This window comes from Salminus brasiliensis, chromosome 15, assembly GCF_030463535.1.
Source record: "Salminus brasiliensis chromosome 15, fSalBra1.hap2, whole genome shotgun sequence".
Lineage (NCBI taxonomy): Eukaryota > Metazoa > Chordata > Actinopteri > Characiformes > Bryconidae > Salminus > Salminus brasiliensis.
In genome coordinates, this window is record NC_132892.1 from 23,090,450 (window position 1) to 23,108,439 (window position 17,990).

Consider the following 17,990-nt stretch of genomic DNA (forward strand, 5'->3'; position numbering starts at 1 on the left):
CCACAAGATATGTTAAATCCAACTGGTACAATAAAAATCTCACAATCATTTCTGCATAAGGATTAATAACTGAATAATAAACCCAGGGTTCAAGGGGTGCCTCTACGTTTGTCTATTGATTATGTGACTCCTTACTGATTGTGTTGTATTTATTTGCTATGTAACGAACGTGATCTATCAAAGCAAAACATTCACACATTTTTATTTTGTTAGTGCCAGATACCTGAAATGTTGAACAGGAATAGTCTCACATCACTCACATTTTATTGTTTACTTGTTTAAAAAAGGATGGATAGATTTTAGATGTAGGATGTTAGGATATGTTAGGATACACGCCTTCATGGCAGATTTAAACCACTGATAAAAATCAGGAAACTCCTAGTCCGATCCAGTGGATCAGGATTGAGGATGATCTAGTAATGGTTTTAGCCAATTTTCTCTTCAATTTGGATTGCCAACTACCCAACACATACATATTTTTTCCCCTATCACAGGCAATGCTCCCGACAGTGGGAGGGTGAAGACCGTCACACACCCCCTCCGACACATGTGCAGCCAGTCATTACCTCTTTTTTTGAACTGCTGCCGGTATGTCACCGAGCAGCCAATGCGCTTGGAGGAAAGCACTGTGTACCCGGTTCTGATGCATCAACAAGCAAAGGTCAGTGCCTGCCAGCATTGCACTGCAGTGATGTGGTGGGAAAGTGCCATCAACCGTCCCTGGAGAGAGCTAGGCCAATTGTGCTCTCTTGGAGCCCAAGTGTCCGATAGCTAGCAACATGACCGCGTTTCGAGTCATAGTGGTAGTAGCGCCTTAATCCGCTGGACCACTCATGGCCCGATCCAGAAACATTTAATGGATTGTTTTGTCTATTTTTAAGCCTGATCTAGTTTAGGTCCTTTGTTTTTACTTCTGTGTTCTAGCAGAGCGTCCTTATTGCTGTTTAAAATATTTAAAAAATATCTTAGGTACTAAACTACGACATGCCTTTGTTACTGAAGGCAACTCTACTCACCATCCACCTTTAGATTCTGGCCTTGCCAGATTTCCTCAGACCAGCAAGCTAGCAATTTGACCTCTCTTTTAGTGCATGATAAAGTGCAGCAAAGTCTGGCTCAGTCGAAGATTCCCATAACTGGGAAACACACTAAGCCTGTCTGTAAACTCTGGATATGTGGAGCGCAGGAAAAGCAAGGCCAGACAGAGAGTATTTAGAGCAACAAGAGAGTGAGAAAGAGAGAGAGACATAGACAGAGAGAGGGGGAGAGAGAGATTTGAGATCCAGACAGTAGATACATTAAACTCCGGGGAAAGCCCCTTAGGACGGTTAAAGAACTAGACCCCAATACACAGAAGGCTGCTGTCCACTGCAATTCCGGTCAATGTGAGCAATGGCCAGTTCCTGCTGATTTAAAACAAGCAAATCAGTGTCTTGTATTAATAACAAGCCTTATGATCTCCTCTCATACTATCAACCAATTTTGTATTGTTATATTTTTACAACATACAATATTAAATATAGAATACAGAAATATTGTTTTTTTTTAATGGCATAGAAGAACCACATTTGGTTCCTTAAAACCCATGATCGTAGTAGAGATGCTAGTAGAGATCTAGGTTCATTATTCAGTTGAAATCCTAATGCAGAAATGACTGTGATTATTATTCGGTAATCATTTGGTTTGACATATCTTGTGGAGTCCCACAGGGTTCTATTTTAGGACCTATGAAACTGATGTTAATTATGACAGTAATGACAGTAGTTATGAAAGTGAAGAAGTGTGGTCTTACATACATGGTGTAAAGGATTAAGCCTTTAAAGGTTCTATACACACACACACACACACACACACACACACACACACACACACACACACACATACTTCTCCATTCTTTATGGAACAAATAATTATTCTTCTATGGCATTGCTCAAAGAACCTTCTGTAGCATCTTTATTTTTAAAAGTGTATGAAAAAAATATTATTAAATGGTTGCAACCATGATATGCTCAGAAAAGAGAACTATGGTGATTACAATAGCATAAGCAGAATGTGAAGAATATGTAGCTTAGAGGTATCCTTTGAATTATTGGTCTATTCTAACAAGCTAAGGTTTTTCTTGGGTAAATAGCAAAGCACTTTGTAAGTCGCTCTGGATAAGAGCGTCTGCTAAACTCTGTAAATGTGAAAATGTGATAAATGAAGCACAGAAAGGACTGCCTCTGTATCAAGAGCTAAAAGTGACCTCTACTGGCGAAACATGGCACTGTAGACAAACAGTAAAAAATTACACTGTAGGTGAATATGGAAAAGATTATCAGCCAGTGTAGGTTAATACGCGGTCAACAACACTGGCCCGTGTTCCACAGTAAGTATTTGCATTGCTGACGTCTATTACAAACAACAGAGCACACTTTTTCTCAGTTATCCCTGTAAGTGATTTTAGTCCAGCAGAGAAGGACAATCCTCATGTTTGGGCTTAAATTAAACAGTTATACTAAAAACTCCTGCTGGACAATATATATATATATTAATGAAATAAAATATCAACACAATTCTGTCTTGTAGCTGAGTTTTCCAAAAAGATTTACTCATACTGAAATAGGCTAGCACTATATTTTATTAATGTGCAAATTAAAGCACACTGGGGGCTTATTAACGCTGTGTTCTTTGTTCATTAAAAGCCTAAATTAGACACTAAATGATTCATTCTCTTTTCTTGAAGCTTCATTTTGTTATGTAAAACTCCTAATTAATTAGTAATTAATTAATATTTGTAATAATTAACAAAAATCACAATCATATTGTGTATGATAGGCAGCACTGGATTTCTAGAGACTCTGGTAGTGGCAGGTATATTGCTTGATTTGGGTTTATTACTTACTAATTACTAATCAGAGTTCAGCACTTCAAGATGTGTTCCATATTCTGTAGCTCTGCTCTTTTAGTCATCACCAATCAGGGGGCAGATTTGCTAAATTCTTGAGAATTAAATATTACCTAGAAGTGTTTTTTTCTTAACTTTATACTAATAGTTAACTTTATACTCCTCACTCTTGTCTTAGACTGTAAGACAGTTCAGGGGCAGAAAACAAAATGTTTTTTTCCCCTTTACTTTATACTTGGGAAGAAGGCAAGATAAACAGCTAAGCCTCAAACATCCGTTAAAGAATCCTTTCCTCAAAGTTTTCTTAACTTTTATCTTAAGAATTGTTTTTCTTTGCTCCATCGTTACGACTAGTTATTATGTACCAATGTTTTTTGAACATTTAGTTTGGTTTTGTTTTTCCGGTTCTGTTTTCACTATAAAAGGTTATATTACAAATGGGTACATAGAAAAACATCAAAAAAGTGTTTGACAAAATCTTAAGAATTTATTAAAAATATTTTTCTCAGTGTTTATCTTAAGACTCTAAATAAACTGTTTAGTCTGTATGACTAAACATTAGCTGTAAAGCAATAAACGTCCTCCTAGAAACTAGAACCTATATGGATAAAATGCTGGCAATTACACATTAATCTCTAAGCAAATCATATATTTAATTGATGCTCACAGCAAAATGTTTATTGTTTATTATTACAACTAATAATACAGTTCTTAGCTAATTATTTTTGCAAACAAATTTGGACATTACATTAAGTGAAGGGTTCTTAGACCTTTTGAAGATTCTTCAAACTCACACATCTCTATTAAAAACATAAGTTTGTTGTTATTTTAATACTTAATAATATTATAAGAAAGGCATTATAACTATCCAGAGTTCCATGTACAGTTTATCACTGGATCCAATTCAGCATAATAAGTAATGCGCTCTTGGGCAGCCTTAAACAGCTACACTTGGGAGCATCTTCTAAATCTTTTTTTTAAACAAACATGCCATTGGTCAGCATTCTTCCAGAACTGGTAATATCCAAAATAAAAAATCACAATAATGACAAATTCACTTCTATAAAACCTTAAAATAACACTAAACATATTTCATTATTCTGGATGATGCAAAGTGATGTACCTGATACTTCACAGAACAGCATAGGCCCAGCAATGACACGCAGCTGACCTTTCCCACAGCATCCTCCAGCGCTATCCGTTTCATACTTGTCAGTTTTCAAGCTGACTGAATATTGTTTATTTTCAGCTCATGTACCATGTGATACACCAGCAACTGAGCTGGATGAGAACAAGCCTAGTGTTTGTGCTGTTTGTGCTTGCAGTTCGTTTTTGAGCCAGCAGGTGGCTGTATTTTACATACAGAAACTTGTCCTCATGTTGGTATGATCTGATCTTTTCTGGTTTTCGCTCTCTGGCTTTTAGCTGTTGGTTTGTTTGTCGGTAATGGTGGTTTGGGTGGTAAGATCTTGGAGTCTATATTCTGTAGGCCTTTTGATCTTGTGACTAACACACTCCAAAAGAAGGAGATACACTTGAGCATGTGTGTGTGTGAAATGAACAATTCTCGGGTTATTCTGAATATTCAAAGGCCAGCTTTGTCTAAAATTTCTTCCCCCTTATTTTTCTGTCCCACAAATACACACACACACACACACACACACACACACACATTCAGACATGTTGCCCTTCTGGCTATCTTGAAATTCCATGAATATTGCAGAAGATTCAGTAGAGGACATTCTGATTGTAGATCCTTGTCAGAGCTGCATATGTCCTAGATGTCTAAATGCCCTGTCCACACATATCCGGATATTTCTGAAAATGTAGTTCACAACTGTATCTGCACCTTAGCTGCATTCATACCTCCAAATATATGTGGATAATAACTGCCCACACACAGTCCTGATGCTTAAGACATATGAAATGACCAGGTGTAAACAGGGTCTCACGGCATCTAGGTAAAATGCGTCTCAGATCACCTACTGAAGCAGTTTGAGGAATCAGATTTGAGTGTTTTTTTTTAAATCACATCTTGGGTGCTTTTATACCTTCAAATTTATGTAGATAATATCTGTCAACATATAGCCCTGATGCTCAAGAAATGTATCTCAGATTACTGAGATGTTCTAATGCATCTCAGATTACCAGGATGCTTAAATGGTTTGATGAATCAGATTTGAATCAGTTTGAAATGAATCTTGTATGCATTTAAACCTGCATTTGTATGTGGATAATATCTGTCAATACGTAGTCCTAATGCTCAGGCTCCATTAAATGACCAATCTTATACTGGAAAAACAACTAGCTAAAATGCATCTCAGATCACCAACTAAAGTGGTTTGAGTAATCAGATTTGATTGTTTGAAATGCATCTTGGGTGCATTTATACATTCAAATGCATGTAGATAATATCTGTCCACATATAGTTCTGATGCTCAAGACATACTTGAGATGCTCCAATGCAATTCGGATTGCCATGATGCTCAAATGCATCTCGGATCCCCTCCTGAAGTGGTCTGAGGAATCAGATTTGAATCAGTTTGAAATGAATCTCGGCTGCATTCACACCTTCCTTTGAATATGGAGAATATCTGTCCACATATAGTCCAGATGAGATGCTTAAATGCATGCATGCTCCAATCACCTCCTAAAGTGGTTTGATTAATCAGATTTGAGTATGTTTGAAATGCATCTTGGGTGCATTTATGCATTTAAATGCATGTAGATAATATCTGTCCACAAATAGTTCTGATGCTCAAGACAGACTTGAGATGCTCAATTGCATCCCAGATAACCAAGATACTCAAATGCGTCTCTGATCCCCCCCCTGAAGTGGTTTGATTCTGTTTCACACAAGATGCATTTGGGTGTATTCACACCTGCAAATGTATGTGGATAATATCTGTTCACATAAAGTAATAGTTTCAAGTTCAAGTTTCAGGTTTATTTGTCACCTGCACAACATATCAGGACATTTATGCATTGAAATGCTTGTGGTGAGGCTCAGGTTGATACGGTACAGGACAAAACTATATACATACTAAACATATTAAAATAAAGTTATATAAAAATATATATTAAATAAATACACACAAAATATACACAAAATACTCTGAAAAACTCCCCAAAATTCTCTGATAATACTTAAAATGCGTAAAATGACCTGGATTAAATGGTGGACCAGGTGAAACCAGTATGTCATATGGCTAAGATGCATCTCAGGCAGTAGTTTGAGAGATCAGATTTGAATCATGCTAATTGGTCTTCCATCTCTTGTTAGTAACATTAGACTTGTAGCTCTTGTGCAAAACTAAACTTTACACAACATACAAGTCTTGCTAAACTACATTTAGGGTAAAAAGGGAAAAGGTAGGTTTCATTTTTGTGTAAATATCGCTTTAAGGAGGCGAGACAACCCAAAGTGTCTCTGATGGCGCGGTGCACGTCTCAGTGATTTACTTCCCCACTGTACCCCCGCTGAACTGTAATCACTATCTGCACAAGCGACATGCGGAACATCCGACCTTGGGAATAACACGGTGTGTAAGGCGGCATCAAAATAACACAGCAGGCCGTCCCGACCGGCTCTTAGTGGAAGGGCAAAATGCTCAAGGTCCATGGGCATCGACCCGTAAACAAAAACGCTTCAGTAAAGCAGATTCACCAAACACACAGCCATATGACCTGAGTGTGTAATCATTCGGGACACAAAAAATAATCAATACAACACATGTACACTCACACACACACACACACACATGAAAAAAATACATGCACAAGTATGCTCAATTACATGCGCACTTACACAAACTCAGAGGTCAGTGAGGTCCATGTTTTACATGCAGTGGTTTAAGCACTGAGTTGTCAACAGTAAGAAACTATGTGTCCAAATGTTTGAGGACACCACATCTAATGAATGCTTTTAGCTAGTAGCTCTGGTCTCTTGTGCAGACACTTTGGGTGCAAATTTGACAACATGGTGGAAAGTGTTGAATTCATCTCTATAGAAGAGAAGGGAGTGGATCAACAGCATACACGTCTACAGTCATTGTTTAAGAGTATAGAATTTGACAGTTATATCGTTAGGTTTTGCGTTTTCACTGTTTATGCTTAATACTTTTGCTAGCCTGCTAATTAATAACTTACAGATAATTTACACAAACTGTTGCCAGCCATAGCTGTTCTACTTTTTTGCTTACCTGCTTTACTGGTTCCCTTTTTTACTGTCTTTATTGTTTGTGAGTGGCAGGCTAGATAATGTTTGCTAGCTAAATACACAAAAACAGAGGATTTTTTTCATGGTCAGGCTTTCGGTTCATCTGTGTTCATGCACACAGCCCATGTCTAGTGTAACCTCAGCTTAAGCCCAAAACACAAACCAACTATTCCTGCCATTTGATCCGCTTTTGTCCTGTTATCATGTAAATGCTAACGCGTATAAAAATAACTAAATATATAAATTCATATTTCATCTGTCATAAAGGACCTTTCTGAGTAAGAAACAAACACATTCATCTGACTAAACAAATCACATTAATCCACTGAAACAAACCTCACTTTGAATGAGCGCATGCACTTGCTTGGCAACTGTCAGAGCGCATCCAACAATAAAGACACCATCATGGCAGGAAACACAGTTCCAATCAAATCTAATTCCAAATGACGATCCATTTTACCACAGGCCACACTGACATGCACTTATCTTCTGGCTGTAGATTTCAATGTTAAGACAATAGTTAAAGGAGACATTTCCCATTGCGACCTTGTTTACTTACACCATGTTCTCTCTTTGACCAAAAAAAAATATATTATTATCTGTCAAATAAATTTCATCTCATTAAATATAAATAATTTTCATACTGGTCCAATCGATAACTATGTTATTATGTTATGTTATTAAAAATGATAATTTACAGCATTTAGCACGTTTAGCTTTTTAGCATTTAGTCTTCAGCTATTTGACATGTAATCATGTTATAGAAGAAGCCCAAGGAGCCAAAGAGTATTGCAACTGGACTCCTATGAGGATAGCGTAGTGAGCTTGTCCAGGCAGGCAATTGAATCGAACCCCAGTCTACTGTGCGGAGGGCAAAGGGGTTCTAGAGCTCTAAAGGTTAGAATGCAGTTAGAATACTGTGGGAAAATCAATTAGATGACTTTAGGGTTCACTGAGTCTTAACCAGCTGTTCAACAAAGCCTATCTGTTACACATACACACACACACACTCCCATCCACACAAGTACAGCATGCCTGGACTGTGGAGGTAATATAATCAGACTCATGCTGTCCATCTGGACTGAATCACTGTGTGATAGGGCTATACGCGGCCACATAAACACAAACACACACACATACCCAGCACTCGTGTATGTACATGTCCAACCAGTGCCCCTGGTGTGTGTTGATTTAGTAGGTGCAGGAAGCAGCCATGGCCAGACCGTATATATATAAATATCTGTGGATCAGCACAACCCCCCACCCACTACACACACACACACACACACACTTAACCTTTACTTAATAAATCTCTTCATAACCATTCACCTCCTGTTGACCTCCTATTGAGCACAGTCAATCCCTATTCCCAACAAACACACACACAGATAAACACAGACACTAACAATTAACTAAGCCAATACTATAAACTAACACACATCTCAATGAATCAACCCTGTTGTTCCTGCAGTGTACCACAATCTTCCAAAAGGACCATCTGCATCATGTGGTCATTATTGAGAACTTACAGAGAACCAATTTTAACCCACTGTAATTGACTCTACCTCCAACACTGAGAAGCCGGTATCAGCACTGGGAGAGTAAAGCATGAGCTTCCTCCGAGTCACATGAAATGCTAACAGCTAACCGCGAACCGCTAACAGATGCCCATGTTAGCTAGCATCATGTCGAGAGATCCCTGTGGTGTAGCCAGGCATCGAACTCACAATCTCCCGATAATTGGGCCAACACTTAGACAGCTGGGCCATTTTATACTGCCTTTTTAAAAGTAAATAATCAAAAATTGCTTGCCTAAGCCACTTCAAAACCATTGCAAACTAGTCAACATCACACACATCAACTAAATTCTCTATTAATTACAAGTTCATAAAACCTTGTTATATGTCTTTACAACCACAGTCTAAAGTCAAAAGATGCCCTGGAATGGAAAACTCTATTTACGTCAGCTATCTCGGCGTAGCTGAATCATGATAGTTCGGTACATGGAAGTGACAAACCACAAATCCGGCATAACCAAAACAGAGCTGGAACATGGGCCAATTCCAAAACTGGTTATTTAAAAAAGGCTATAAAGGTTAAAAACTGACGCTAGCCGACCGGGGAAAGCACTGGTTAAAAAAAGGACCGACTGGAGAAAACAACTCTCGCCAGGGAGGGTCAGCTGGGAAAGCTGATGCAGCTAACTGGGTTCTAGGCTAAAAGCTAACCACACCAGAGGCTAGTACAATCTATTCAGCTAGCTAACTGCACACACCACAAAGCATGCAGGTTTCTATGGAATAATTACATAAGGTTATTGTTATACTATGCTGCTGTGGGTGGTCATGGTGATACATGATCTTTTCATCATTTTTTTTCACCATAAAAGGTGAAAACAGAGTATTTTACTCTGCAACAAAATAACAGAGTGGCAAATAGGCATATATATATATATATATATATATATATATATATATATATATATATATATATATATACACCAAATCAACTTATAATACTCACTTCTAAGAGTAAAAATCCTTTGTGTGGCACTGAACAGTACCCTTTAGCCCTGGTAAACTCACTGTAACTCAAGGCATTGGCTGGCTTATTGCTTTAGTCAACATTTCTTTATAATAATGTCATTGACTTTGCTGCTGCTGCAACCTTACACTAATATAACATGAAAGGACAGTGTCAAGACTGAGATAAGGTGGGATGCATGTAAGGCCTGTGTGGTATTGAACACTAGTGTGTGTGTGTGTGTGTGTGTGTGTGTGTGTGTGTAATAACCTTGCTACCATTTATTGCTGCCGCATAAAATCACTCTGTGTTGCTTTTTTCAATACACAGACTGGGAGAGCGAGAGCATGTAAGAGAGAGAGAGCGCGAGAGAGGTGAAAACAGAACCAGGCAGAGTGGGAGGACAGTAGCTGAATAATAGAAAAAGAACATGATAAGAAGCAAGGGAGAGAAAGCAAGAGATGGAGCCTGACTGAGAGCCCACGTGAGGGAGCGAGTGCAGTGCGAGAGAGTGTGAGAAAAAAAAAAAAAGAAAGAAGAAGAGAGAAGGAGGGATATGGAACTGAGAGCGAAAAGAGAAAAACGGGAACAAAAAGAAGGATCGTGACCCTCTCGCTGTCTCCATTCCTACAGAGAAGCAATCAGCAGAGTTCAGGACACACTCGCTGGCTCTGAGCTGGAGAAGTGAACTGCAGGAGAGATTAAAAATGAAAGTGCGAGAGAGAGAGAGAGAGAGAGCGAGAGAGAGCGCAAGAGAATGTGGGGTATCTTATCTTCATTCTCCTCTCTTTCGCCTCAGGTGGATTGTGACTCTGTCTCAGTACAGTGTATGAGCTGAAAGCTGAGCGTTTTTAGGGTACAAAGATACAGCTAATTACAGCAAAGCCAGAGTGGATATGTGCTCCACACACACACACACACACACACACACACACATAATCTCTCTCTCTCTTACACACATACAGACACCACGAGGTACATGTGTAGAAATGTAAAGATAATAATGAATAATAAATGCATTGTGTGAATATAGAGTGGCCACTTTATCAGAAACACCTACCTTCTATCTACACTCACCCATCATACACATTGTTGTGGCATGTTACACTAATACACTATATGTCTAAATGTTTGTGGACACCCCTTCTAATGAATGCATTCAGCGACTTTAAGTTGCACCCACTGCCGACACAAACGTCCTCCTCCCCAACTCATCCCAAAAGTATTGGGTGGAGCACCGTCCATCATTCCAGAGAACACAGTTCCACAGCTCCACAGCTCAATGCTGGTGGGGCTTTATACCCCTCTAGCCCACGCCTGGCATTAGGCATAGTCCCATTAGGTTCATGTTTATCTGCTGCAGAGAGTCCGACGTCTGTATCAGCAATGAGTGCACCCTAAAGTTGCTGAATGCATTCATGAGAGGGGTCTCAAACCAAATCAACATGAAGTGTTTCTGAGAAATGAATGTAAGTACACTCATATCTAATGATCACTCACTCTACGGGAGGGTTGAGGTCATCCGGTTTGGTCTCGAAGAAGCGCAGGACCTCTTCGCTCTGGGAGATCTGGGGAGGAAGTCGCACCAGCGCCTGATAGCCAGACAGGAAATGACACAGGACAATCAGCAGAGGCACAGCACGACATTCCAAACAAAACCATCCCACACTTTTACTGCTGACGCGCCCATACCGCCCTGTAGGGTGACAAAGTTCCGCTAATGTCACTGTCGTTGTGTGACCCCAATTAGACCCAGTTAGATATTTTTTTAAATAAACAAGAAGTGTCATAGGTCATGAGGTCTGCTTACAAGTTGCAATAAACACACCGCACAAGCATATAAAGACCTAAATAAATAAACAATGATCCCAACACCACACTGATACTATAGGTCCAAACCCTGTATTTAGTAGTACAGTGGTGTGTCCAATTCCTCAAGAATGGTCCTATAAGGTTAGTAATTACAGCTGAATCAAATAATTTATTTAAAAATCAATAGACATAAGGTAGTATATTACTAGTATGATCCTATTTGATTAGTAGTATGGTAGTATATTAATAGTATGGTCCTAAATAGTTAGTAGTATAGTATAAAATTAGTAGTACAATCCAAACTGGTCAGTATTATATTAGTAGTGCGTTCCTAACTGGTAACAGTAGCATGGGGCAGTGGTGGCTCAGCGGCATGGTAGCATGGTAGCATGGGGCAGTGGTGGCTCAGCGGTTAGAGCTCCAGGCTGTCGATAACAGGGTTGTGGGTTCGATTCCCGGGCTCGGCAAGCTGCCACTGTTGGGCAAGGCCCTTTACCCTCTCTGCTCCCCGGGCGCTGGAGTTGGCTGCCCACCGCTCTGGGTGCGTGTGTGTACTCACTGCCCCTAACACATGTGTGTGTGTGAGTGTGTGTTCACTACCAGATGGGTTAAATGCGGAGGACACATTTTGCTGTACAGTGTACAGTGACAAATACACCAGTGCACCTTTAGTATATTATTAGTATGGACCTATATGGTTGATAGTATAGGATTATATAGTAGTAGTACAGTCCAAACAGGTCAGTAATACAGTAGTATCTAAACATAATTCAGAATTAATAGTAGTGTAGTAGTATATTATTAGTAAGGTTCTATATGGTTAGTAGTATGGTAGTACCTAACGTATCATAGCATATCAATTGTACAGTCCTATTTGGTTAATAGTATAGTCTTATATTAGTAATACAGTCCAAACTGGTCAGTAGTATAGTAGTATCTAACATTTATTAAGAATAATAGTAGTGTGGTAGTATATTAGTAGTACAATAGTAGTAGTATATAAGCAGTATGGTCTTATTTGATAAGCAGTATGTTAGTATATTAGCAGTATGATCCTATTTGAGAAGTATTATGTTAGTATATAAGCAGGATGGCCCTATTTAAAAAGTAGTATGTTAGTATATAAGCAGTATGGTCCTATTTGAGAAGTAGTATGTTAGTATATTAGTAATATGGTCATATTTGATCAGTAGTATGTTAGTATATTAGTAATATGGTCCTATTTGATAAGTAGTATGTTAGTATATTAGCAGTATGGTCCTGTTTGATAAGTAGTATGTTAGTATATAAGCAGTATGATCCTATTTGAGAAGTATTATGTTAGTATATAAGCAGTATGGTCTTATTTGAGAAGTATTATGTTAGTATATAAGCAGTATGGTCCTATTTGATAAGTAGTATGTTAGTATATTAGTAATATGGTCATATTTGATCAGTAGTATGTTAGTATATTAGTAATATGGTCCTATTTGATAAGTAGTATGTTAGTATATTAGCAGTATGGTCCTGTTTGATAAGTAGTATGTTAGTATATAAGCAGTATGGTAGTACAGTAGAGCAGTCCTAACTGGTCGGCAGTATATAAGGATTATGATCTTGGATGGTTAGCAGTATGGTAGTAAATTAAACTTCACTCAGCTAGTGAGACCCAACCGCTACTGTCCAAAAACTAGTGGTCACTTAAAATTAAATCCAGCCCTATGTATTTCTCCCACTATCATTATTACTTATAAATGCTGCAGTGCCACTTTACAGCAACAGGTGGAGCTAAACTGATGTTGCATTTTGAAGCATGCGAGATTGAGGGGGACAAATTAAAAGACATAAGTCTCTGCAGGGCTCTGGATTTGGGTAAGACTGGTAAGCAGTGGCAGTCAGTTGGTGTGTGGAGAACACCTGACTACAGGCAATCAGCTCCTATTATCTTTATTATCTAATTGTCTTATTGTGATTACCTTCTAAATACATACTGGCTCAACATCTGTCTGTATTAGTAGTAGTATGTAATTTCCACAGCTATGTGCCTTTATTAATTTCGCAAAGCAGCACGTATGAAATACAACATCTCATTTGTACGCTGCACCCAGTGGACTGGTAGGATTTGCTTCAGCTGATAATTCATTAGCAGAGCCCAACAAGTAGAGAAAGAGAGAGGAGGTGTGTGTGTGAGAGAGAGAGAGAGAGAGAGAGAGAGAGAGAGAGAAAGACTGAGAGACATAGAGGAGCACTTGTGAGGAGATTCCCCGGAGTAAGAGCATTCTTTGAGAACGTTGAGCAATTACACAGAGGCCGTTTGTCTAATTAAAGCTTACAGGAAATGGCTGGTAAACATCGCCCTCTTCACCACTTCAAAGCAAATTACTCTCTACAACTGGGCACTAATGCGCTGCTTCCTCATACAACCCAATGCAAGACCTAGGACAAGAATACTACTGATAGGACAGCAGTGGTCAAAGTGGCTCTTAATTGACAGAGCACAGAAATCTAACATACTGGCACGCTTTGTTCAAGGTTTCAATATTACAAAAGTCATTTGGCAGCAGATCAATGCAAAAAATGATGCTAATGTGCTAGTCCTGCGCAAAATATGATGTATAACATCAATAATCAAGTTATAATACAATTACTAACCATAAATGGCTCACAAACCATTCGAAATGATTATAAAACTTGAGGCAGACCAAATATATATATATAGCAAAAAGATAATTACAGTAGATTACTTGCAAATTAAATTACGAGGTATGCTTAGCTTGGTCTTCAGTTCTGTTGCTAATGTCTACTAGTGGCTTTGTACTAGTCTACTAGTATGCAACAAGCTATAACATGAACATTTTGGACATTATAGACTAAACGTGGACATCCGAATCTCATAAAAGAAATTTCATATGCTTTGTTTGAAGTTTGTAACACTACTAAATAGTTGCTTACGCACAAAAACATGTATCTGCTGTTTTTCACTTGGACATAATCTGAATATGGCAGTTGTTCTTTATATTGTCCCCCAATTTCATGATGAATGGACCAATAGAAATTCTTTTTTCTATTTGAATTGAATAATAATAATAATAATAATAATAATAATAATAAATTAACTTTTCTTTGTGCAACAGCAGTTATATAAGCTCCCCGACAACAAATGTGTCACCTTGCATGTTTATGGTGTAGGTAATGACCACTACATACTGGGAACACCCCACAAAACCTGACATTTTGGAGATGTTCTGGCCCAGTCGTCAAGCCAACCCAACACATGTTTGCCCATTATATGTTTGCCCTGCTTTTAACATATCACCTTTAAAAAGACTGTTTGCTTGCTGCCTAACATTTATATCCCACCCCTCAATGCCATCATCACTGTTAGTGGTTTTAATGCTATGGCTGAGAAACCACTCTTTGGAAACTACTTAGCTGAATTTAAAGTATCAGAACCTACAATTGTCCTTTACATGTTGTGGAAAATGGACAGAACACATGCAGTTATGAGGATGGATGTTATGAAGTGCTTTTGTAAGACCATAATCTAAAATGCTGTGAGAATGCTACACTCCTCGTTGCCATAATGACTAGTTCTCCAAATGTCCCACAATACTCATCTCTTTCCTTCTAGCTCCTTCAAGCAGCTGTACTCTATCTGTGTGTGCTTGTTAACTTCTGTGGTGAAGGCTGGCGTGTTTACATGCGTACAAAACTGGCTCTCAGCCACCAGGAAAGAGGAGGAGGGAGAGGAAAGGAGAGAAGAGACTCGTGGACAGAAGAAGGAGGGAGAGAAATTAGACAAACAGCGTCCATCACTGATCAATAGTCAGGGTGTAAGATAAAGATCTAGATACATAAGGATGTATTCAGCCGTTACTATTTCTTATACTGTGTATACTGTTATGCTGGAAGATGACTTCAACAGCAAATCACATCTGTATCATTTTTGTTTGGGGACTTTTTCAAATCTTCTATTAACGCTTTGTTACATGATACTTTATTTACTGGTCACATTACATGTTATTCTTCATTATAATAAACAAATAGCGGACACACTTCCGTACATTTTCATACACAATTACTGTTTATTTGTTAAATTGTAAAAATATTAATATTAAAAGGGTAAACAAATCGCCTACATGTTATTATTTGTAATTAATTGACATTAAATAAGATAAATAACTACAAAAATCTGAAGAAAATAATAAATCTGAATTAAAATGTGCAGAAAAAATGCATATTTAATTGTAAATTTAATAAAATGTAATTTATTTAAGAAGATTTAACCTGTAGAGGATTTCATTTTCTTTCTACTTAGAAACATTTAATCAGGGCAATCTAAACATTTACATACGATTAGATTGTGTATACTACCATGACTTATAAAACTTAATTCTGAAATAAAACAAAATGTTTTTCTATTTATTGCTTTTTTCTTTTTATTATTTTCTATTAATTCAATTTATTTTAGTGCTACTTTTATTTTCTATTTATTTAAAAATATATTTTTTATTTCCTTAAACAGTGCCTTTGTGCTCCCTATGTTGCACCCTAAAACACTAGAAAGAAATTATACAAACTAGAAATCTTACAGGCCCTATTACAGGACCCTGTGGAACCTCACATATGAAAAGCATTATTCCAGTGGAGACAAGTACTGCATAAACATGAACAGGAGTGGCTTTGACCCAGAACACAACCAACACACATGCTTTACATGTACAAGCTGATTAAACAGCAATAGATGTTTTCAGAAAAAGGGTAAAAAGGCTCACCCTGCAATAGTCATCTATAAAGCGTAGTCTCTTCATGGCCACGTCTCGCACATGACTTCGTCGAAACAGGATTTTACCTTGAGGAAGAAAAAACAGACAAAACAGGACATCAAAAGGGGCATCAAAACCAACTTACAGCACAATCAATATAGATGATAAATAGAGAAGCTCTGTTTCTCAGTAATGTAAATCCACAACACCTGACTTGACAAAAATAACAAATGAACAAAATGGAAATAACAGTAATAAAAGCGTGTGTCAATTATGTCTATTGTACAAAATGAGACGAGATCTGAACACAGTCTCAAATGTCCTGTTAGCGTAATCAAATTAAATAAAACCTGAAGTTCACACTGAAGACCCTATACTTTCTCACTATTGGCCGTCTTGCTGTATGAGTGCTATAACCCTGCCTGATCTTAGATGAACTTCAACTGTTATTATATTAATATTCACTGTGTAATAGGAGTGTAATGGTACATAAAAGTCATAGTTCTGTTTACATCAAGATTTGGAACTGGTGTTGTGTAGTTTCTTCTGAGGTAGTTGGTACAGCCTGTAGTGTGTTAAGCAGTAAAATATAAAAGTTTCCACATGCATACTCAACAATGTCCAACAACGCCGGCACACCATCCTTGTTCGATCCACTATAATTTAATGAGTTGCAATAAAAAAGAAAAAGGCCAGATTATAGGTGAAATACGATGTTTATTTACAGTTGTTACAGGTGGGGGAAGCCAACAAATCTACTTTTTCAGCTGACTTTTTACTTCTACTCCTTACATTTTCACGCAATTATCTGTACTTTCTACTCCTTACATTTTAAAAATAGCCTTGTTACTCCTGTTTCTTTTCCGTTTGTGTTCATTCAGGCTTAAAAAAAACTTCCAGATAAATCGCGCCATCCAGGAGAGTGTGACATAGCAGACGTATGTAGTCTAGTATAAAGATGTCCGTGGCAGAGATTTAAGAATGCTGAGGTTTGACTTTTTGCAGCATAACAATACTTATAGGCACCTACTCATCATATTTCCCCTCCATGAAACACATGTTAATGCTCAGTAGTTCACATAGATGCTCCTTTAATATATTTGATATTACTAAAATGCATTCATTTTCAATGGGCAGATCTGCAGCTGAAACAGGCAGCCTAGTGCATCCCAAAACCTTTCAACATTAACATTTCAATAGAACATTATAGTCATTATGGCTTTTAGTGCACTATAGGCCCCTGTGGCGTGGCCTAAGCTTTTGGCATTTGTTTTCCTTCCATTACTTTTACTTTTCTACTTTAAGTAGTTTTGAAACTAGTACTTTTACACTTTTACTGGAGTAAAAAGCTTAAGTTGATACTTCAACATCTATAAAAGTCTTTTTAAACCCTAGTATCTTCACTTCTACCTGAGTAATGACCTTTGCTAGAGGGTGTTCATGTGGTGCCTTCTTGTGGGAAGCTCATTTGTCTAATAAAACAGCACCACCTGAATGCAGCATTACAGCGTGAGGTATTCGGGTGGTTTCCGTAGACCGCTCATCAATGTTTGTCCACTGCGTGGATTCGTCCCCTAGGTCAAGTGATTTGCCCATAGCTTACTGCATATTCTCCGTATGGCCGTGCACACCACAGGGCTTGGTATGAACACCCGTTTCATTACACCCCTAAAAAAACAACACATCAAAATCTGTCTGAGCTTCAGATGAGCTTCTTCTGTTATTCCGTTCAGCTTCGTTATGTGAGAAACAACGAAAGCGCTCTGTGGTTGGCGTGTGTTTTTTCTGCCACAGCTCTACAAGG

The 17,990-nt window shown here is 38.0% G+C and overlaps 1 protein-coding gene across 6 annotated transcripts in view; it reads right to left on the reverse strand.

The window, feature by feature from the left end:
- The window catches only part of sh3pxd2aa (SH3 and PX domains 2Aa), a 154,270-nt gene that overhangs the window by 74,485 nt on the left and 61,795 nt on the right, over nt 1-17,990 (reverse strand). For 4 of the 6 annotated variants that reach the window (XM_072657491.1, XM_072657489.1, XM_072657490.1 and 1 more), the window contains exons 4-5: nt 16,196-16,272; nt 11,130-11,221 (exon numbers count right to left, since the gene is read on the reverse strand). In XM_072657491.1, coding sequence (XP_072513592.1) covers nt 11,130-11,221; nt 16,196-16,272 — 169 coding nt within the window. Of the gene's footprint in view, nt 1-4,010; nt 4,168-11,129; nt 11,222-16,195; nt 16,273-17,990 lie in introns of those variants that run through there. The other 2 variants (XM_072657494.1, XM_072657493.1) reach the window with 1 other exon arrangement.